A 23852-nucleotide genomic window follows, 5' to 3' on the forward strand; every position below is an offset into this window, starting at 1 on the left:
TAAGGACAGATTTAGCGGGATATAAATTTGAGGCCTAGTATTTAGGCGCTGGGTGACAGGTATGGGTTTAGTGCCAGAATTAGACTTGGAAATACACAGTAGCGGGTGTGTGTGAAGTTATTCTGAATGACCCAATGTGCACCTTGAATATTATATACCCTTTTAGGGATAGATTTCAAATAGCTCTGATATAGCAGAAACCACTAAATTATGAAATTGCTAAATTGGGAATTGTATTTCAACCCAGAACAAGAAATGTGCTTGAACGGACACTAAATAACTCGCCCAGCTACAGCACTAAGGACAGATTTAGCGGGATATAAATTTGAGGCCTAGTATTTAGGCGCTGGGTGACAGGTATGGGTTTAGTGCCAGAATTAGACTTGGAAATACACAGTAGCGGGTGTGTGTGAAGTTATTCTGAATGACCCAATGTGCACCTTGAATATTATATACCCTTTTAGGGATAGATTTCAAATAGCTCTGATATAGCAGAAACCACTAAATTATGAAATTGCTAAATTGGGAATTGTATTTCAACCCAGAACAAGAAATGTGCTTGAACGGACACTAAATAACTCGCCCAGCTACAGCACTAAGGACAGATTTAGCAGGATATAAATTTGAGGCCTAGTATTTAGGCGCTGGGTGACAGGTATGGGTTTAGTGCCAGAATTAGACTTGGAAATACACAGTAGCGGGTGTGTGTGAAGTTATTCTGAATGACCCAATGTGCACCTTGAATATTATATACCCTTTTAGGGATAGATTTCAAATAGCTCTGATATAGCAGAAACCACTAAATTATGAAATTGCTAAATTGGGAATTGTATTTCAACCCAGAACAAGAAATGTGCTTGAACGGACACTAAATAACTCGCCCAGCTACAGCACTAAGGACAGATTTAGCGGGATATAAATTTGAGGCCTAGTATTTAGGCGCTGGGTGACAGGTATGGGTTTAGTGCCAGAATTAGACTTGGAAATACACAGTAGCGGGTGTGTGTGAAGTTATTCTGAATGACCCAATGTGCACCTTGAATATTATATACCCTTTTAGGGATAGATTTCAAATAGCTCTGATATAGCAGAAACCACTAAATTATGAAATTGCTAAATTGGGAATTGTATTTCAACCCAGAACAAGAAATGTGCTTGAACGGACACTAAATAACTCGCCCAGCTACAGCACTAAGGACAGATTTAGCGGGATATAAATTTGAGGCCTAGTATTTAGGCGCTGGGTGACAGGTATGGGTTTAGTGCCAGAATTAGACTTGGAAATACACAGTAGCGGGTGTGTGTGAAGTTATTCTGAATGACCCAATGTGCACCTTGAATATTATATACCCTTTTAGGGATAGATTTCAAATAGCTCTGATATAGCAGAAACCACTAAATTATGAAATTGCTAAATTGGGAATTGTATTTCAACCCAGAACAAGAAATGTGCTTGAACGGACACTAAATAACTCGCCCAGCTACAGCACTAGGGACAGATTTAGCTGGATATAAATTTGAGGCCTAGTATTTAGGCGCTGGGTGACCGGTATGGATTTAGTGACAGAATTAGACTGGGATATGGCCAAAAAATAAACAGACTATTGCTGGTTAAATGCACTTGGTGTGACAGCTTCACCCTGATGTAGGCTTTAGCCAAAAAACAACCACACCATTGAGGGTTAAATGCACTTGGTCGCAGCTTGTGCTGGCGCACCACAAGACACAAAATGGCCGCCGATCACCCCAGAAAAATGTGACTGACAAACGGTCTGTGCAGCCTAAAAACTGTGAGCAATTGAGGATCAGCAGCTCAATGATCCACAGCTGCAGATCGATCAGTTAATCAAGTCCTTTGGAGGAGTTAATCTGCCTAATCTCGCCCTACTGTCGCAGCCGCAACCTCTCCCTACGCTAATCAGAGCAGAGTGACGGGCGGCGCTATGTGACTCCAGCTTAAATAGAGGCTGGGTCACATGGTGCTCTGGCCAATCACAGCCATGCCAATAGTAGGCATGGCTGTGATGGCCTCTTGGGGCAAGTAGTATGACGCTTGTTGATTGGCTGCTTTGCAGCCTTTCAAAAAGCGCCAAGAAAGCGTCACAAAAGCGCGAAGAAAGCGACGAACACCGAACCCGAACCCGGACTTTTACGAAAATGTCCGGGTTCGGGTCCGTGTCACGGACACCCCAAAATTCGGTACGAACCCGAACTATACAGTTCGAGTTCGCTCATCCCTAGTTATAAGGAAAGAGCAGAAGCTGAAGGGACACACTTTCTGATAAAGGACACGGCTCCTGCACTTCCCAGTCTGAAATATATCTAGCAGAACCATTGGAGCAACAAATGGAGATCTCTGGACCCATGTGAGGTGCACGGCCAGTTGTAGCTTTGTTAGAAAGATATTGTCATGTACTACAGTATATGATGTCTGATTTTCATTTCCATCATGGCATAACCCTTTTAAGTATTGGATTTTTTTTGCCTTTTTCCCATCTAAATCATTAAACAATATATATCTAAGTATCTATGTATGTATCTTTATATCTAACCAAAAATCTGAAGAACTATGGGGGTCATTCATTAAACAGAAATATGTCTATATTAGGCATATTTCTGGTGCACAGGACCTTAGCACCACAATCTGTGACTTTTCCCCTCTCACGGCAGGTCTAAAGGGGGCGTGCTATAGGCAGGAAAGGGGACGGGATGATAGATCTGTCTCATTTACCATTTTCTACGCTTGTTTTAGGCGTAGAAAATGGACTAAATGTAAGACAGCAAGGAAGCTAGCTTACATTTAGACTAGCACGGGATCCTCTGAAGTTATGTATAGGCTGGCACCACGGCCGGCACAGGGCCTTATTAAGACAAGTGTCTAAAACTCCAGTCTGAATAAATGTGCATCTATCTATCTATCTATCTATCTATCTATCTATCTATCTATCTACCTCTCTGTTTGTCTATCTACTATAATACTGGGAAAGAAGACCTGTAAATGGTATCAGTAGAGTGAATTTTGTGGTCTCTGAACATAAAGTGCTCCTATAAGAGCAAAATAACATGCCATGTGGGGACGCTTTTTTTTTCTTACTGAAGAACATATTGATTTTCCAGTACCATTTACTATTACATCAGTAGTTCTGTAGCTAAAGTGCCTAAGTATAGGAAAAATCACAGATTTCAAAGTGCAAATCCACAGCCTTGATAACATTTTTTTCAGCACCTGCCACTATTTTCAGCATTCCCATGGGGTCAAAGATCTGGCATTACATATTTAGTTTGTAATGAATAATTCAGACTTGTCTGATGGTATGCTACCGTATCATCCAAGCCCAGGTATTTCTGCAGAGATTTATTTCATGATCCCGTTTGATATATATTCTGTTTTGTAGAAGGTAGAAAGCTGCATAGCACATCAAAAAATGTTCTACTATAATAATTATAGGACTTGCATTTTTTATATTATAGAAACCGATATTATTGATATATAATGTTATTAATATGATAACTGTTCTTTCCTTTAATAATACCAGAACCAATGAAAACTTCACAACCCCCCTTATAAATCAACTAGATCCATCAGGATTCAGTAAGATCTGTTCAAAAATGAATCCTAAAAGCCTAAAAAATACAATGTCTTTATTATTTTCAAATAATTGGGGTAATTTATCAAACGTGTGTAAAGTAGAACTGGCTTAGTCGCCCATAGCAACCAATCAGATTCCACCTTTCATTTTTCACAGCTCCTTTGGAAAATGATAGGTGGAATCTGGTTGGTTGCTATGGGCAACTAAGCCAGTTCTACTTTACACCAGTTTGATAAATGACCCCAAATATGTTGCATGTTTCAGAAAATTTTAAGGATCTTTTTACAGTTTCTGCAAAAAAAGCAGATGTTCCATCTATAACATCTTATCAATAGTTTTACTTGCAGTGTCATGGTCTATATAAGAATTATTTTCTCTCCTAGATAAATATTAACAGTGACGGAGTCTGCGTTTGTTGTGAAATGCAACATCAGACGTCTGGTTGTAGTAACCCTGGAGAAACCCTGAAACTCAATCCTTTGCAGGAGTGCAGTGCTGTGCGATTGACTCTTAAGGTAAGCCAAACTCAATGCTTGACATGTCTATATAGTACCTCAGCCAACAGTGAAAAGTAGATGGATTTACAGGCACTTATTCCTTTTGGATGAGAGGGTTAACATAGTTAGCAACTTCTGCCAACTTTTGTCAAAGTGGGAAAACCATTTCACCGACTAGCATCATAGAACTTTTCAGTGCGTTGATGATGACATTAGAACCTAAAAGGGGGGATCTGCTGGTAGGATACAATTGGTACAATTTGGTAGGATACAATTGGTACGTTGGTACAATCTGGTAGGATACAATTGGTACATTGGTACAATCTGGTAGGATACAATTGGTACATTGGTACAATCTGGTAGGATACAATTGGTACAATCTGGTAGGATACAATTCCCTAGTATTTCCTATTTTCAAATACAAGTTATGATAAATTAAATTACATTGACTATTGACCAAAAAATACAACTTGTCCTGGAAAAAAAAATGAATTGAACAGAAAATTAAAAACCTGCAGCTCTTGGAAGGTGGGAAAGAAAAAACAAAACCGCAAAAGCAAAAATTGGCTGCGTACCTAAGGGCCTGATAAGGGTTATACAGGTATCTGCAGAAAAACATCTGTTATAGTTTTACTTTACTGCACTAAGACAATACACTGATATAATAGATTGTAAGGTTGTAAGGAGAATAACTGCAAACAATAAAAAAACATATAAGACGGCAACTTAAGCAATATTTTGATACAGTTGCCAGCCATAAGATCTACTTTGTCTTGAATGACAGAGTTACAGCATGTTAATCACATCCCTGACATCAACGTGGACTCAATACCTATAACTCTTGAAGCTGTTTATAGGATGAGGAATACTGTGTGGACTGCTGTTCAACAGCTGTATTGTGTTTGTATTATTTATGGATGTGTAATGGTAGCTAATCTTATCTTTAAAGTGACAGACAATATATCCTCCACAAAAGCTGAGACTTCTAAATGGAAAATACAGTTGTGTAATGTGTTTCAAATTGAAATGTGTGCTTTTTACTGGTAGCAGAACATGTTTCTTGTACAGAATATGCTATGTGTATACCAGGGATCTGCAATCTCCTGCACTCCAGCTGTTGGAAAACTACAACTCCCAGCATGCACACTTGCTCAGCCTTTAAAATAAGAAATCCGTTTTACTAAACTTGTAGATGGTAAAAACGTTAAATGGCTGCCTAGACCTGCAGCAGATTTATCACAGGCGCTCAGGCTGGATGATAGGTGTGGTGCAGGGATAGACACTTTTGCCGAACTCTATGCCAACTATGGTTGGCTTATTTTGAGGCACAATTTTAGACCACAATCATGTAGCAATATGTCGCAATTGATGAAAAATGTTGCCATCTCATTATTCTTAAGCCACATCCTTCCCCACAAAGTCACATCCTTTTCCTGTTATGCCACACGCATGTTCAGACTAGGCACAGAAACGTGCGTTAAGGTCTCATGCACATGACTGTGTCCCTATTGTGGTCTGTAAACCATGGATACCTGCCATCTGCATTTCACTCCCATCTTGAAAATGAAGCAAGACCGACAAGAATAGGATATGTTCTATAATTTACAGGATGGACATACGGATGAGATGCAAATCAGTTTCTTTTTTCATAGTTTTTACTTTTTTTTTTTTAAAGTATTAGAACATAAGAAAACCTATACAAAATTGGTATCTCTGTGATCATACTGACCCGGAGGATGAAGGGAACAGGTCACTTTTACTGGATAAAGGAACACTAAAAGCGAAATTCATAAAAAAAAGATGGCAGATTCGCAATTTTGTTTCCAATTTCACCCCATTTGGATTTTTCCCACTGCCTACCACATCTTGTGCAACATTAAATGATGCCATTATAAAGTGCAACTTGGCCTGCAAAAGCAAAGCCCTGACACGGCTATGTAAACAGAAAAAAATAAAATAATGGCTCCAGGAAGATAGGGACTAAAAACAAAAATGCAAAATCCCAAGGCCTGGAAAAGGGTATACAATGAGAAGTCACGGGTTTGGTACACTTATTAAAAGAAGAAACAAATGTATTGGAGGAGATTTTATTTTTTGTAATTTTTTTCCATTGAAATGGGACTATAACAGACAATCTTTTGATCATTTCTAAAATACATTGCATTATTCTTGTAGTACAATGTATTTTATTGTCAGTGCTATACTGACATACACCTAGCAGTCTGCGCAGGGGAGGGACAGCCTGCTGGAAATGCTGGAGGCAAGCCCCGGGCCTTCACTAGGCTCTGGCCTGCCTACATTTACATCAGCATCTGACCACAATCTCATTTTGCTGGGAGACAGATGGAGTCTGCTCCATTTTTAACCGCTTACAGGTCACGGGAGTTAATGCCCACAGCATATAAGAAAAACACCCCAGATTGGCATTCCTGACAGTCTGAGCCATTAGATCAGGAGGGCGGCTTTCATGGGAGAGCCAAGCCCCAACTCTCTGTTGCACAGGAAACCCATGCAGTACTTAGATGGGCCGCTGTAAAAAGGCAGCAGCCCTGCCTAAGGTCTCTCAGTGATCACCGTAAAAAGGCATATTAGTGGTCACTAAAGGGTTGAAGTTGGCTACAATTGTTAATTTAACACTAGTGTTGATCTTAGCCATGTTGGTTACTGACATTACAGTGATTGGCTAGCCGGAAAGCATTTTTGGGTGCTATATAGCACCCGATGACACGTGTTCGGCTCAGTGTTAGTCAGGGAGAGCTGTGCTCAAGAAGGGAAAGATAGTGTAGGGAGCGAATTATTATAATTTTTTTATTGAAAAATTTGTCAGAGGCCCAAAAGTGCTTTTAAGGACTATTGTTGTGTGTGGCAGCAGCAATATATATTTTTAGCGCAACCTGCGCTAAATTTCTAAATCTTTACAGACCCAAAAGTCCTTTTAAGGACTATTGTGTGTGGCAGCAATATCTGCTTTTAGCGCATCCTGCGCTAAATAGTGTGCAATAGTTAGGCCGCTGCAGACAGCAACATTATCTGCGCTACATCTCCTTTGTAACGTGTGCGCATCCCAAAAATATCGGTAACATCCAGTGTACTTTTTCAGTACAATGTATCCGCTGCGGACAGTGACATTACATGCGCTACATCGCCTGTGTAACGTGTGCGCATCCAAAAAATATCTGTGACATCCCCTGTAATTTTTTATTAGCTGCTGGTGACATCAGCGAAATTATCTGCAGTATTTTTCCTGTGTAACGTTTCCACATCCCAAATACCTGTGACATTCCCTGTAATTTTATATTAGCGACTGCTGACATCAGCGACATTATCTGCAGTATTTCTCCTGTGTAAAGTTTCCAAATCCCAAATACCTGTAACATTCCCTGTCATTTTTTATTAGCCGCTGCTGACATCAGCGACATTATCTGCGGGATATCTCCTGTGTGACGTTTCCACACCCCAAATACCCTTTTTTTTTTTTATTGTACATTCCACGTCATTTTTTATTAGCTGCTGGTGACATCAGTAAAAATATCAGTGTTCTTTATCCTGTGTAACATTTCCACATCCCAAATACCTGTGACATTCCCTGTAACTTTATATTAGCCACTGCTGAGATCAGTGACATTATCTGCGATATTTCTCCTGTGTAACGTTTCCACATCCCAAATACCTGTAACATTCCCTGTCATTTTTTATTAGCCGCTGCTGACATCAGCGACATTATCTGCGGGATATCTCCTGTGTGACGTTTCCACATCCCAAATACCTTTTTAAAAAAATAATTGTGCATACACTTACAAATCCTACGCTACTGTACGTGTGACATACTTTTAAGCATATATCATATTTAAAATGAAGAAGGCGATCAGTAAGGAACGAGGAAGTAGCCGCGATGCTGATGGCCCTGGGCGCGGAGAAACTGCCAGAGCACAAGAAAAACAGTCATCCATGATACCTTGCTTCATGTCCCAGATTGCAGGGTGGCGCAGGACACCACTCTTGAAGCCAGTGCGAACAGGTGGTCAGTTGGATTGCAGCAGATAATGCTTCAGTCAGTTAAGCACCACCCTGTCTTCCACCAAGTCCAGTCTTGATACTCCTTCCTCCCACCATGGAGAGTCTGGAGAAACAAGTGATGCCACACTCGGATATTCAGAGGTCTTCTTTTCCACGCCATTCCTGGATTTGGCCCTCTCGCCAAGCTCGCTTGAAGAGGGACAGATCTTGTGCCCTGATTCCCAAACTCTTGAGCGGTGATGGTGGGGAACGGCAATTACTGTTTAATGAGCTGGATGATGATGAAACACTTTTCCCAATAACTCAACAGCAATTACTGTCTCAAGAGGTTGAGGAAGAGGATGAGACACAGTTGTCAATCACTGAGGTTGTGGTTAGGTCAACAAGTCAGATGGATCACCTGAGTGAGGAAGAGGAAGAGGAGGTGGTGGACGATGAAGTCACTGACCCAACCTGGGAAGGTGGAAAGCCGAGCGAGGACAGCAGTACAGAGGGGGAGGGATCTGCAGCACCGCAACAGGCTGGAGGAGGCAGTGGGGTGGCAAAAGGGAGAAGGCTGGCCACACCAAACAGGCCCACAACTGTTCTACGGAGCACCCCCTTACGGAAATATCCCTTGCCAAGGGGTAGGTGTTCCGCATTCTGGCGCTTTTTTAAAGGGTTTCTATACTCAGAAATTCGGTTATGTACCTGACTGACATTAGCGATGTGCTAATGTCAGCAGTTCATAACAGTTGTCACGGATGGTGTTGCAGAAAACTAGAAGATACAAATAAAGATTCGACTGACTTGATCCCAAACTAAGGAACATAAGGATGAACCCTATAAAAGCCCTAGAGCTCTCCCCTGCTCAGCCCATGCAAAGATATTTATGATAGATAATTGCATGCCCTCGTACCTAGACTGTGTGACACCTGAAAACCCTATAATAGTGAGTGGACACGACCACCGGCTCCCTATACTTAATACGGAGGGAGTCAGGGTCACCTAGGATCAAGCCAACAGGAAAACACAAATAAAGGAACAGACTTATCTGAGGAACAAGCAGTTGCAGTATTTAGTAGGGAGCACAATCCAGGAAGTTGTATAAACCGCAAAGTGATGCAGTATGGGAGGGGATATAAAGGGATGCAATCAGTGCAACTAGATGACAGCTGAGAGAGGGAAACAAGATGACAAAACGAAACCAAAACAAAAGAACCTCAAGCAAGAGGTACTGAAGAACGTCTGTCAGAGCTTCTCAGAGATCTGGTGGTGACAACCGTGTTCTTTATACTTTTGTCCCTGCTGTTTTTCTCCAAAAAAACACACTTACAAAATATGCTAATGAGCCTCTAGGTACTATGAGGGCGTTGATTCAGCACCTAGAGGCTCGGTCTACTAACCATTTATCCCGCCCAAGTCCTCCGTTTAGCCTGCCCCACTCCTCTTGAGTGACTTCCGAGTTAGCTGGATCGCTGAAAAAATCCTGCGTTTGCACCATCCACTTCTGAATTTGGAGCAGGCACAGTGAGTGAAGGATGCGCTCCTGGTGCCAGCTTCCTCACTGCACCTGCACCGACTACGTCACAGTGAGGAAGCCGGCACCAGGAGCGCGTCCTTTACTCACTGCGCCTGCACCGAATACAGAAGTGGACAGCGCAGGCGCGGGATTTCTTCAGTGATCCAGCTAACTTGGACATCACTCAAGAGGAGCAGGGCAGGCTAAACGGAGGACCTGGGCAGGATAAATGGTTAGTAGACCTTATAGCACCTAGAGGCTCATTAGCATATTTTAAAAGTGTGTTTTTTTAGGAGAACGGTAGGAGAGAGAAAAGTATAAAGAGCACTGTTATGTACTGCTGACATTAGCACATCGCTAATATCAGTCAGCTACATAAGAACATTTCTGATGATAGAAACCCTTTAAAGAAAGCGCGGACGAAAAAAGAATTGTAATTTGCAACCTGTGCCATACAAAAATGAGCAGGGGCGTGGACACTAGCAACCTCACCACCACCAGCATGATCCGCCACATGGCATCAAAGCACCGTAATAGGTGGACTGAATGCCTGGGTCTACAATCTGTGTCTGTGGGTCACACCACTGCCTACTCTTCCCCGCAAGCGCAAATACCCAGCCACCCACCAACAGGCCATAGCACTGAGTGCGCAAATTTCCAAATTACTGGCCCTGGAAATGTTGTCATTTAGGCTTATGGACAGTGAGGCCTTCCGCAGCCTTATGTAGGTGGCCGTCCCGCATTACGCAGTCCCCAGCGAGCACTATTTTTCAAGGTGTTCCATGCCCGCCTAACACCAACATGTGTCTAGTAACATCACACGTGCCCTGACCAATGCAGTTACTGGGAAGGTCCACGGACACATGAACAAGTGCATTTTGCCAGGGACGCTACATTTCCGTAAAGGCACACTGGGTGAATGTTGTGGAGGCCGGGAGCAAGTCGTACCCTGGGATGGCACAGGTGCTCCTGACGCCAAGGATTGTGGGCCCTACATCAATCACGGTTTCCGCCAGTACCTACGTTAGTGGCTGCAAACCCCACTTCTCCTCCTCCACTTCCACCTCCGAATTATCCATGTGCAGCACCAGTCAGTCATCAGTTGGTAGCTAGAAGCAGTGTAGTACTGCAGTGGGGAAGCGGCAACAGGCCGTACTGAAGCTGATATGCTTAGTGGACAAACAGCGCACCACAGCAGAGCTGTGGCAGGGGATAAAAGACCAGACTGAGTTGTGCCTCTCGCCACTGAACCTAGAACCAGGCATGGTTGTGTCTGATAATGGCCGTAACTTGGTGGCGGCTTTGGAGCTCGGCAAGCTCAGACACATCCCATGTCTAACCCACATCTTAAACATAGTGGTTCAACGGTTTCTCAAAACCTACCCCAATTTGCCTGAGCTACTGGTGATGGTGTGCCGAGTGTGTGCCCATTTCCGCAAGTCATCGACAGCTTCAGCCGGTCTGTCAACGCTGCAGCAGCACTTGAAATTGCCAGCTCACTGGCTGTTGTGCGACTTGAGCACGTACTGGAACTCGACGTTCCACATGTTGACCAGGCTTTGTGAGCAGCAGAGGGCAGAAGTGGAATACCAGCTGCAACATGGTCATCCCCTTTCCAGTCAGCTTCCGCTATTCACAAGCGAGGAGTGGGCATGGATGTGTGACCACTGTGAGGTTTTAAGAAACTTTGCGGAATCAACACAGATGGTGAGCGTAGATAACGCTATCATTAGCGTAACCATCCTACTTCTGTGTCTACTCAAACGCTCGCTGCTCACAATTAAGGCCGACGCTTTACATGTGGAAGAGGTGGAAATGGGGGAAGACATTAAACAGTGTGATAGCCAGACCACCCTCAGTTCAGGACGATGAAGTGGAGGAGGAGGAGGAGGAGCAGGAGATCGTTGCCTCCGCTACAGAGGGTAGTACCCATGGAAGATTAATTCTATCTGTTCAGCGTGGGTGGGCAGAAGAGGAGGAAGAGTCTGAGAAGATTAAGAGTGATCCTCCTGATGATGGCAGCGAAGTCTTGCCTGTTGGGACTCTGGCAAACATGGCTGACTTTGTTAGGCTGCCTTTTCCATGACCCACGCACTTAGGACAACACCGATTACTGGTTGTCAACCCTTCTCGGCCCCCGCTAAAAAGAGAACTTCTCATCTCTCATTCCTGTGGTGGAGAGGACGAGTAAAATGGTGCAATTACCAGAAGGTCCTTGTGGAAAAATTGCTCCAAAAATTTCCATCTGACAACGCTGGCGGCAGAGTCAGTAGTTCCTTGGCCAACCGAGTAGGAAAACAAGGGGATCGCATAGCAGTTCAAACAGAGGCAGGGCAACACTCTCCAAAGCCTGGGACATTTTTATGACACCCCGCCAGCACCCTCACCCTGATGCGTGGCTTAGTGTCACAAGGAGGGAAAATTTTTGGAAGCTGGTGACGGAGTACATAGCAGACTGTGTCAGCATCCTCAATGATCCCTCAGTGCCTTAGAACTACTGGGTGTCCAAGCTGGACACGTGGCACGAACTGGCGCTCTATGCCTTGGAGGTGCTGGCCTGACCTGCCATCAGCGTTTTGTCTGAGCGGGTATTTAGTGCTGCTGGTGGCATTATAACAGATACGTCTATCCGTCTGTCAACTGAAAATGCTGACAGGTTGACTCTTATAAAAATGAACAAGGCCTGGATTGACTATGACTTCTCTACTCCCCCAGAGGAAAGCGGCTGAACATAAAGGCACTTTAAATGTGGCTTTTATGGTGTATTGAATACACTGTATTACCATGCACCCCTTCCACCACAAACAAGGGTATATGGTTAAATCTTCCTTTTCTCCTCCTTCTCCTCCTCTTCCATCATATCAATATGCTTATTTGTCACATATAATGCCCTCACATATATGCCCTTCGCATATAATGTTTTACAGGGTCAGCTCAGCTGCAGGCCCTCGCATATAATTTTTTAGAGGGTATAGGGACAGGACATCTGCGTTTCCCTGCAACCGGCCTGCCCTATGTTCCACTGTAAATTAAAAGTTCTGTAGGGAAAGGAGCCACTTGAGAGGGGAGTGGTCCGTCACCAGGCAGAATTTTCTCCCTAACAAATAATAACGGAGAGACTCGAGTGCCCACATGATAGCCAGGCACTCTTTCTCCACTATACTGTACCTGGTCTCGGCTGGGGTGAGCTTAAAGCTAAGGAAGACAATGGGATGCTCCTCCCCGTTGGCTTCCTGACACAGTACAGCACCGAGGCCTACTTCGGAGGCATCGGTCTGTACTATAAAGTGGTCTAGAGATTCCGGGGTACCTGTTGCACACAGTTTCCTGCCATATAGCCATGACGGTAACCACAATTAGTGTCCATGGGCTCATCCCAATGAGGACAGTCAGCCCTTACATGGCCAGGCTACTGACACTGCCAGCAGACTAACGGAGCCATGCCCATAGTGGGTACATCCCGGGTGGGTTTCATCGGCTCAAATCTCCGGGCCTGGGGTGGAGATTTCCGGGGTTTGACTGCCCCCCTCCCAAAAAAAAAAACCTGTAGATTCTTAGTAGCCGCATAGCGTTCCACCAGGTTCACCATCTCTAGGGCATTGCCAGGAGACACCTGGCCGATCCAGTGCTGGAAAGTGGGTGGCAAAGCCCCCCAGAACATTTCAGCTAATAGTCGATCCAGCATAGCCATGGGACTCAGCACATCAGGCTGTAGCCACTTTTCCAAGAGGTGAAATAAGTCATAATACTGGGGTCTCTTGGGTTCAGCCGGGTTAAACCCCCACTGATGTATCCGTTGGGCCCAGACCAACACATTCACCCCCAGTCTTGCCAGAATCTCACCCTTTACTTTCTGGTAGTCGGCCGCTTGATCGTCCGGAAAGTCAAAATATACCCGCTGAGAATCGGATGCCAAGAACGAAGCGACGACCTCAACCCACTGGTCTCAGGGTAGTTTCTCCCTTGTGGCCACCTTCTCGTACATCATCAGGTAGGTTTCAATGTCATCTAAGGGTGTCATCTTGAGGATTGTCGCACGGACCGCATTCCGGACATCATGGACGCTTTGGGATGTTCCTGCCGTCTGTATAGCCATCACGTGTTGTAACAGCAACTGGTTTGTTTCTTGCTGCTGCCTGTTAGCCTCCCTTTGTTGCAGGTTGGTTTCTCTCTGCTGCTGGTTAGCCTCCACAAGAGCCTTCATTATGGCCTCCATTTTGTCGAGGGTCACGGGTTGAAATATAGCGGGTTTAATTCAAGACATACAACCGTGCCCAGAGCAAAAATGAAAAACAACAATACTGCCTCACTGCACTTGTCCGCATCCTCCACCAATTGGGGTTTTTTGCTCTGGTAGATAGGGTAAGCGGACGCAGTACAGAGGCAAAAGACAAGTTCTTAACGCAAGCCTTCAGTGTTTTATTCACACACGAGACAAATGCACAAAACAATGCGTTACTTTGCAGTCTTGGTGTTTACTTCACGCACAATGGAAAGTACATCTTGGGGTTACTTCACACAAATTGGAAAGTTCATATAAGACAAGTCCTCGGCCCATGGGTCTCAGCCCGCCAACCTGGCACCAAGCCTCAGATCCCAACACAGAGATCCTGCTGCTGAGCCCAGCTGCCTTTTTAAGGACAGCCAGGTGCTGCTAAAATTCCGGACTGGCAATTAAAATCCAGTCTGGTATTTGACCCCACCTGGCTGCAAATCAGCCCAGCAGCACACGCTGAGCGGAAAATACCTATTCTCCCAGATCATTCCCCTCACTGTGTCACAAAATATATATATATATATATATATATACACACACCATAGGTATCTACGGGCTATAGGTGAGGGGCTATTTTCTATGCAGGGAAGAAGTGGTGAAGAAAAGCTAAATGCAATGCTTCCTGGGAGATTAGAGTACACGATGAGCTGCTGCCCACCCACCAAAGGGAAAGATAGTCCTCCAGATGTGTAAGAGAGTGTTAAACTTGGGGGTTAACACATTTAGATTCCCCTTGCCAGTATAGGAAACTGTAATGTGTAATCGCGGATATATCAGGAGACATACGTTTACTTTGCACTTGTTATCCTATTCCTGTACTAGGGTGGAACCTAGCTTGAACCATTTCTGCAGAAGTCGCCAAGTACTATGGTAATGGCGGCTGCCACAGCCTCTCAGTACATGGCAGCAGCTCAGCCCACGCTGGACTGAGAGGCGGGAATCTCGCGCTTGTCCTGCCCGCTGCCACCACTAGGTGTCCGGAAGTGCTCCGGTCAGACTGACAGAGAGCGCTGGAAGAAGCCTGCCGCCCGGCCCCTGTTTCTAGAGAGTTAAAGCGTGAGCGAGGAGCAGGAATGGCTGAGAGCACCGGGGTCTGGACGTCTCTGCCGCGTAGACTGAGAAGAGGCGTGACGCCGCGTCCGGAGATTTTTTGAGCTTCAGATATCTTATTTATTCGGTACGACGTCTATAAAGAATATGCAAACATGATGCTGAATATTGTTGTTCTGTCTATGATCCTTTGCATATCGTTGTCCTTCTGGATAATATCAATTACTGCAAGTACATATTACGACACTCTGCGGCCCATATATCCGTGGCGATGGCTGTTTTCTGTAGTCATTCCTATGATTATTGTTTCCCATGGCTTAAAAAGAAAGAGCTTAGATAGCAGTGGAGCTCTAGGAGGGCTGCTGGTCGGTTTTCTTCTGACAGTCGCGAACTACAGTTTTTTTCTCAGCTCTTCTTATGTTCTTTTTTACATCCTCAAACCTCTCAAAATGGAAGGGAGAGCTTAAGAAGAAGTTTGACTCTGAGTACAAAGAAGGTGGACAGAGAAACTGGGTACAGGTGTTCTGTAATGGGGGTGTACCTGCAGAACTGGCTTTGCTGTACATGGTGGAAAATGGTCATGGAGAGATACCGATTGACTTTTACAAGGAATACACTGCCTCATGGATGTGTCTGTCACTTCTTGGGGGCCTTGCCTACTCAGCTGGGGATACTTGGTCTTCAGAGATTGCCCCAGTCCTCAGCAAAAGCTCTCCTCGATTGATAACCACTTGGGAGAAGGTTCCTATGGGTACAAATGGAGGCATCACATTCATAGGTCTCGTTGCAAGTCTTCTTGGTGGCTTATTTGTTGGCATAGCTTATTTTGTCGCTCAGCTTATGTTTGTGAATGATTTAGAAATTGCTGCCCCACAATGGCCAATTATTTGGTATGGTGTGATGGCCGGCTTGCTTGGATCAATCCTAGACTCTTATCTTGGAGCAATAATGCAATATACGGGTTTTGACAAGAACACGGGGAAGATTGTCAATCATCCAACAAGCGGTGCAAAACTGATATCTGGGAAACCCATCCTGGACAACAACGCTGTAAACCTGTTTTCATCAATCCTTTTAGCAATTTTGCTACCGGGAGCTGCCTGGAGTATTTGGCCCAGAACATAAATTATTTCACAATGGCAAGTGCACAAAATACTGCAAAAAATAATACTATGTGGTATATCTTAGGTTTGCATGGGAGAAAATATATGTGATATCACTTAATATCATTTGGCGAAAAAATAATACTAATGAACACTGAATGAGTAATAATACAGCTACTCTCTTTTAGCACTTCATGCATGCACCTGAGGCAGTGTACAAATAGTTAAACCAGCTAAAACTATAGCCCGACTCATTTTGGTGTAACACTTATAAAGTGTATAAAGGGTGATTTCTTTTAAAATTTAGACTTAAAATAAATAGTAAAGTAGATAATGTGATATAACTGCACATCAGCCGATTTTCTGATCTTTTAGAGAATTGTAAATTTATTGTTTTTTGCAGTTGCTAATTTTAATGTGTCAAGTGGACCAAGACTTTTTTTTATTTATTTTGATCTGTGCTGCTCGTGTCTGTGAGGAGCATAGATAACTGAAATGAATGTATTGGGGCAACACTAGTCGTGGCCGGAATCGCTTAGTAGAGGGGATCCCATAGAAATAAATGGGATCACCACAGCAGTTGCAAGAAATCCATGTCCCATCCATCTTCTCACTCACAGTAAAGCCTGTATTAGACAGGCAGATCAGCAAGCGATTGTCGGGAGGGAAGCGTTCCCTCCCGGCAATCGCTTGCCAGCTAGAGGAGGAGACCACTGCTGTTACATGCAGCAATCAGTAACCTGGGGAGAAGCGATCGCTATGCCATCAAAGTGTAAAATGAAAAAAGATAAAGACAAAATGTAAAACTAATAATAAAAGCATGCTGCACCGCAGCTTCTAGCCCTGCCCCCAGTGACCATAATCTATGCATTAAAATGGGGGGAAAAAAGACATCATTAATAAAAAAAAAATTGTTGCACATTGTGCTATTAACAAAAGAAAAAAAAGGTGAAAAATAGACCCCCCCCCTTTACGGTTATTAAAAACAAAAATACTAAAAAGAAAAATTACATAAAAATAAAGCACTATGTGTGATTGAAAAAAGTTGCAAAAGTAATTTACTTAACAGAATAAAAAAAAGTTATTGATTTGAAAGATGCATGTACTTAAAGAGAGGAAAATGTGCCTGGTCGGGGTAGAGGAATGATAAATGTATGATCACTGGGGGGGAGCCCAGAAAGAAGGAGGTTCAGGTATTGATAACAGACGTTGCAGGCACGCACATAAACGAGATGTGTGCCTATCTGAGATTTGCCGCAGCCTCATGATGACATCACTGAGGGGGAGGAGCAGGGCTGCGTTGTGATGGGCGAGGCTAGGCTCCAGCACCAATAAGTACAGCCTGTTGGGCTCTTTTCACCTCATTAGTATGATTATAAAAAACTCTTTTTTGGGGGGCTAGAAAATTAGTTAGTAGGAGAGAAAGGTGTATTTGAAAATGGAAATAGGTGGTGGCAGACTCCCTTTTAATATTTTTTTTTATCATATTCTAAAATATTGCTAAGTGCTTGTATTTTTGTGTGCGGGGGAAATGATTCTTTCCCACCTTTTTTTCCTTGGAGCGGAGTACAATGTGATTATAGGGCTCGGTAAGGGAACTACAGACCAACGGTCTCTTAGTATTATGCAGGTCAGCTTTCTCGGTCATGGTATTGTGGGGCACGGTCTTGGCTGTGGGTGTAGCTGCTGCCAATAGGAGGCAACACAAGTGAGGAAAGCGCTAGCTAAATGAGTATCTAGCTTCGTGTCTGCAGGACGTAGACCTACCTGCTTGTCAGGTGCACAGTTGTATTTTTATTTTGTATGAACAGCGGTTTAGTCATGAAATGAAAATTCACTTTGTCATATAAACCTTCATTCTGCTGTGCGTCGTATTTATGTGGCAGACGTGTACACGGTGGATCTTTCTTTTCTCACACTGTACTGAATACACTATGTTATGTATGTGCAGAGGTTTTTTACTCTTTATACTGTAGGTTAGAGATATAAGCATATCCTTGGATGCAGACCAGACTGAAAGCCATTCTTTACATTGCTGGCTGCATTCTGAGGACTGGAGAACGACGACTTATTCTTCACTTTCATGGCTAAATGACTTCATTTCTTAAGTATTTACAATCCTGTACCTGTAATTATTTGTAGTTCTCATTTTCTGACTGCTTAGAAACTAGCTATTGTTTAAATGGTTAAAGGGAACCTGTCGCCAAAACGTGACTAAACCATAACGCCATGAGGTTATATATCTAGTCGGCAGGGTTCTAATCATGCCATTGTTAACAGCCTGGGTTTCACTATCTTTGCATAAATGACGCTTTATACCGGTGTATGCAATGTGTACTGCGGCTATCTGGGGTAATCGGGGCAGCGCTGGAGTCAGCCAGCAGTCGTCACCTCCATTTCTCTTCAGGTGACATCCCCCTGGGCATATGCCCTATCTGGCCTAGGGGTTGCCAGTCAAAGAGAAATGGGTATAATCAGAGCCACGACTACACACAGTACAATCAAATTGATTTTAACAGTTGCTGGTTTAGACATTGCTAACTAGCGATATCACTTTATGTCTTCGTTTTAATCACAATTCTGTAGACAAGTTTAGGATTGTGGCATGATGACATTGTGAACCAGATTACAGGGCAGTTTTGTCATCGGCATTTACTGATTGTTGGATGTAAGTCTATGTCCCACAATTAGGCCAGACCAGTACACTTTACAAATAAAGGGAGCTGTGGCTCGTCTAAAGCACTTAACTGCTTTGGTGCACCATTTTTTGATTTATTTTTGCTATCCATCTTCTTCAGACTAAGGGCTCATGCACACAAACGTATTTTCTTTCCGTGTCTGTTCAGTTTTTTTTCCGCAAACCGTATGCGGAACCATTTATTTCAAAGGGTCCGCAAAAAAAATAGTTATTCCGTGTGCCTTCCGCCAAAAAATATTGCGGACAAGGATAGTGCTGTTCTATTAGAGGCCAGCTGTTCCGTTCTGCAGGGTACGGAGTGCACATGGATGTCATCCGTATTTTTGAGGATCTGTTTTTTGCAGACCGCAAAATATATGCGGTCGTGTGCGTGAGCCCTAATACTGTAGCTGTTGTTTTGTTTTGTGTAATTGCCTTTCATGATGTATTAATGATAATATGGTTCCTCGTGTAAGCACTATTGGGTGGCACATGGACCAGTCAGGACTTTCCAGGGTTTTCTGCCACCATACAAGGTTTGTAGACACGTTAATGCTGTGCGTATGTGTGACTTCTCTAATGTACAAATCCATTCATTTAAAGTTTTTTTCAATAAATGAATCATTTTTACTTAAAAAAAAATATATAAAAAATGTGTAATGGCGTATATATTGTGGGTTTGCAGTTATCTGTTCATTCCATAGGTGAATATTAGTTTCCATAATACAAAGATAGGCTGTAAGTCATGAGGATTGTTATTGCTTCAATGTTATAAAGAGACAATTAATTTTGTCCATCACAAGGTTCATATCAATAATGCTTGGCTAACGGGGTTTTATTGTTCGCTTTCTTGACATACACGTACCTGAAAGATAAGGACTTGTTTATTCGGTGTGATTTCTCAAGGGCATTTCTTTACGTGAGAGCAAAATCTAATAATGTGAACTTGCTTGACCAGGATATTTGTGTCTGTGGCTTCTATAACAATGGATTGTACACCTGTCCCCAGAAGCAAGGAGAAGATTAATTTTGGCCATGGCTTTATTCTTTATTCCATTACAACAGCATAACTAGAATATGATCTGTTTCCTCTTATATGTTAATTAGCTGATTTATTTCCTGTAGACTAATAACATTTTGGCAAAGTAGTTATTAAAGGAGTTAGGCCAAGATTGATGTAAAAATTAAAATCAGACATCATATAGTATATGATAATCCCTAACAAAGCTAGAACCAGCCCTTTACCCAACATGGATGCAGAGATCTCCCCATTAATTACTATTCTACATTTATATTAATCTGGCAGCTCAAGGGGAGTGTCTTTTCTGCTGCAGATCAGGGGGCGTGTCTTTTCTGCTGGGGCTTTCTGCCTATCACAGCTCAGGAGGCGTGTCTTTTATGTGCAGGTCTCTCCCTTTCACAGCTCAGGAGGCAGTTGACGGATGAAACTGAGCATGTGCGGCCTTCTCAGTGAGCAGGTCAAAGAAAAAAGATAAATAACAAACAGCAGGTGGCGCGATACAGATACATTTCATTGAATAACTCAGTGGCTATTTAACATTTTGAATTACTTGCAATTACAAAAGTGTTCAGATCTAGGTGCTGGTTTGAAAAACATGGGAAAACGCCTTTAGCATACAAAGGTCTTTCTTCAAGAGATATAATGAAAGGCTGCTGTTCAGTATAGCAGTACATAGTAGAAAGTACAGTATTTAATATTGTGTGTATAGATTATTCAGATTATAGTGAACAAAACATTTGTTCTGCATTGTATTAGACAGTACAGTGGTCTTGTATATTGTTTGTGATGCATGGAATAATTCACCATAGATTATACGGGTTTGGGAGACTTTAATACCGTCAGACAACAGCACCAATTGATTTAGGCCCTCATATAATTCATTAGAAAACTAACATCCGGCTAATTCTTTGTTACAAGAGGATTAACATTTAGTCGCTATTCAGTGAGCTGTCAAGCTCTGGTTGTGCTTATGTTTGTCTTTTATCTCAGCGTCTTCCTGAGTAGTGAACATTTCAGTTGCCATGGTTTAGCTGAAATCTAGGATGAGAAGTGAATTTGTTTGTTGACATTAAGAGGCCTGAGTTACTTTTCATTTTGAAAAATGGAAAGTGTCTCACAGCCAGAATACACCAGATCTTATGTGCATTCACCTACACACGGGTGTGGGTGAATGCACATAAGATTCACACAAATTTCTCTGCGGATTTCTGTGTAATTATGCAGCATATCCACGCCAATAATGTCTAATTGCGGATTTTGCTGTGGATTTGATGCGGTTTTGCCTAAAATTCAGCATCTAAATCGCAATCATAATTGACATGCTATTTATTTTAAAAAAACGTGGGGCAGGTAAATTTCCACATAAGAAAAATCTGCAAAGAGTACATGATATTAGTGTAATCTCATACACTTTGCACAGGAATCCACAGGGAAAAACACACATATTCCGCAGCGTGTAGGTGGCCGTATGGGTCTGTTGGGGCAAGGATTCCGTAACCACTTGTGAACAGTGATCAGTGCAAAGTTCAGATGTTGCAGTCATAAGCAGCATATACAGTGTATACAGTATACTGTGGATTTTCCCCAGATTTGCATGTAGAAAATCCATAGTAATTGCAGTAGCAGAAAAGAGGAAAGAGACAGTATACTGCTAAAGATGGATCTGGATAGATTGAAGTCTGGGGCAGATGAGGTTTAATACTAACAAATGTAAGGTTATGCACATTGGGTGTTCTGTCTTCATACATGTTCACTCAGTGTGCAGTCTGACATTCAGCATAAATAATTCCTGTCTTCCAAATAAGAGGACTGTTCTTTGTAGTCTAACTTGTTTATTAGTAAAACAGGAGTATTTGATTGGTAAACTACAAGAATACAAATAGCACGTATCAGTATAAAGTATAGATAGCATGTACTATAACATTAACAGTCATTAGTGAAAGCAAATGGAAAAATGGCTGCCTATACATAGGATTACATGTCTAGCGAACAGTAGAAACAACTCCCTGAGTAACAATTAAAACTAGCTGAACAGCTCTACATAACATAATATCCCTGAAACAAAGGTAGATCTCTCACCAGATATGTTCTACAAGGATGGTGGAGTTTAAGAAGGGAGATATGCAGAAGTACAGCTCTGCTGATGTGCCCTATTGATAAGAGGCTTCTCTTTCCCAGGATGCTTTGCACTCCCACAAAGCTTTGCACGACCCACAATGCAGCAGTCTTTTAACAAGAAAAACAAAGTGTAATACAATTTAACACCGCTAGATGGTGCTATAGCCACATTAATCACTAAAGAAATGCCAAAAACCTGGCAGAGTGAAATAGAATCATATTCTAACCCTGCTGGGCAGTACATTGGAAGTGATGCTAATGTCTGTAAGTGTCCATTCACACATCCGTAACGTGTTTTGCCAATCCACGGATCCGCAAAACAAAGACACGGCAATGTGCGTTCCGCATTTTGTGGACCGCACATCGCCGACACTAATAGAATATGCCTATTCTTGTCTGCAATTGCGGACAAGAATAGGACATGTTCTATTTTTTGGGGGGAACGGAAATGCGGACCCCAAATGAATGGGTCCGCAATTCCATTCCGCAAAATGTGGAACGAAATTGTGGACGTGTGAATGGGGCCTTAACTGCTGCAGAATATGTCAGCCCTATATCAATGAGTATAATAAATACAAAAAATTGGAAGAAAAATACATGGCACCACTACATACTGGAAGAAAAATACATGGCACCGCTACATAATAAATGATAAAACACTGGTTAATAGTGACACTTAAATGGACTTAGGAATTTTAGTGAACTGCAAACTAAACTGTAGAAACCAGTGTCAGGCAGCTGCTGCCAAGGCCAATAAGATTATGGGGTGCATCAAAAGTGGCCTAGATGCGCGTTCATTTTTCAAACTGGTGTAAAGTACAACTGGCTTAGTTGTTAAAATCCAATCACATTCCACCTTTCATTTTCCAAAGGAGCTGTCAAAAATGGAAGGTGGAATCTGATTGGTTGCTATGGGCAACTAAGCCAGTTCTACTTTACACCAGTTTGATAAATTACCCCAATAGCCCTGCCACTTGACAAATCACTGGTCAGACCACACATGGAGTACTGTGTACAGTTCTGGGCTCCTGTGAACAAGGCAGACATAGCAGAGCTGGAGAGGGTTCAGAGGAGGGCAACTAAAGTAATAACTGGAATGGGGGGGGGGGGGACTACAGTACCCAGAAAGATTATCAACATTAGGGTTATTAACTTTAGAAAAAAGATGACTGAGGGGAGATCTAATAACTATGTATAAATATATCAGGGGTCAGTACAGAGATCTCTCCCATCATCTATTTATCCCCAGGACTGTGACTGTGACGAGGGGACATCCTCTGCACCTGGAGGAAAGAAGGTTTGTACAGAAACATAGAAGAGGATTCTTTACGGTAAGAGCAGTGAGACTATAGAACTCTCTGCCTGAGGAGGTGGTGATGGTGAGTTCACTAAAAGAGTTCAAGAGGGGCCTGGATGTATTTCTGGAGTGTAATAATATTACAGGCTATAGCTACTAGAGAGGGGTCGTTGATCCAGGGAGTTATTCTGATTGGAGTCAGGAAGGAATTTTTCCCCCCTAAAATGAGGAAAATTGGCTTCTACCTAATGGGTTTTTTCCCTTCCTCTGGATCAACTTGCAGGATAACGAGATGAACTAGATGGACGACTGTCTTTTTTCAGCCTTACAAACTATGGTACTAGATTGGGATATATTTCTATATACATATTGCACTTGAAATGATTATAATATGGTGCACATTAAATTGCAGAGTAGTCCATTCAAGCAGAAACACCATAGGCTTAGCACACTGTGATAATACTATGATCTTTCCACTTCATCTCAGGCATGATGATTGATTCTGCTATTGTTGGACTGTTATATTTTAGCAAAATCCAGGAAGCTACATTGCCAACCTGCTCTTCCAATGTTAGCAATCTGTCACACCTTGCCAGTTTGTATATATCCAATTTCAGGTGATTACAATATCTTAATGTTTCTGCTAATGAGGGAGATTACTAAGGTACTTGAGTAAAAGAAGAATGCCAGTTTTTGGAACAGATT

At 42.8% G+C, this 23852-nt stretch overlaps 1 protein-coding gene across 1 annotated transcript in view; it reads left to right on the top strand.

Moving 5' to 3' along the window:
- FAM189A1 (family with sequence similarity 189 member A1) overlaps positions 1 to 23852 on the top strand; it is a 388540-nt gene that overhangs the window by 87649 nt on the left and 277039 nt on the right. Inside the window, exon 2 of the mRNA XM_044283306.1 lies at positions 3974 to 4105. Within this exon, the coding sequence (XP_044139241.1) occupies positions 3974 to 4105 (132 nt within the window). The remainder of the gene's footprint in view (positions 1 to 3973; positions 4106 to 23852) is intronic.

This window comes from Bufo gargarizans, chromosome 2 (assembly GCF_014858855.1).
Source record: "Bufo gargarizans isolate SCDJY-AF-19 chromosome 2, ASM1485885v1, whole genome shotgun sequence".
Taxonomy (NCBI): domain Eukaryota; kingdom Metazoa; phylum Chordata; class Amphibia; order Anura; family Bufonidae; genus Bufo; species Bufo gargarizans.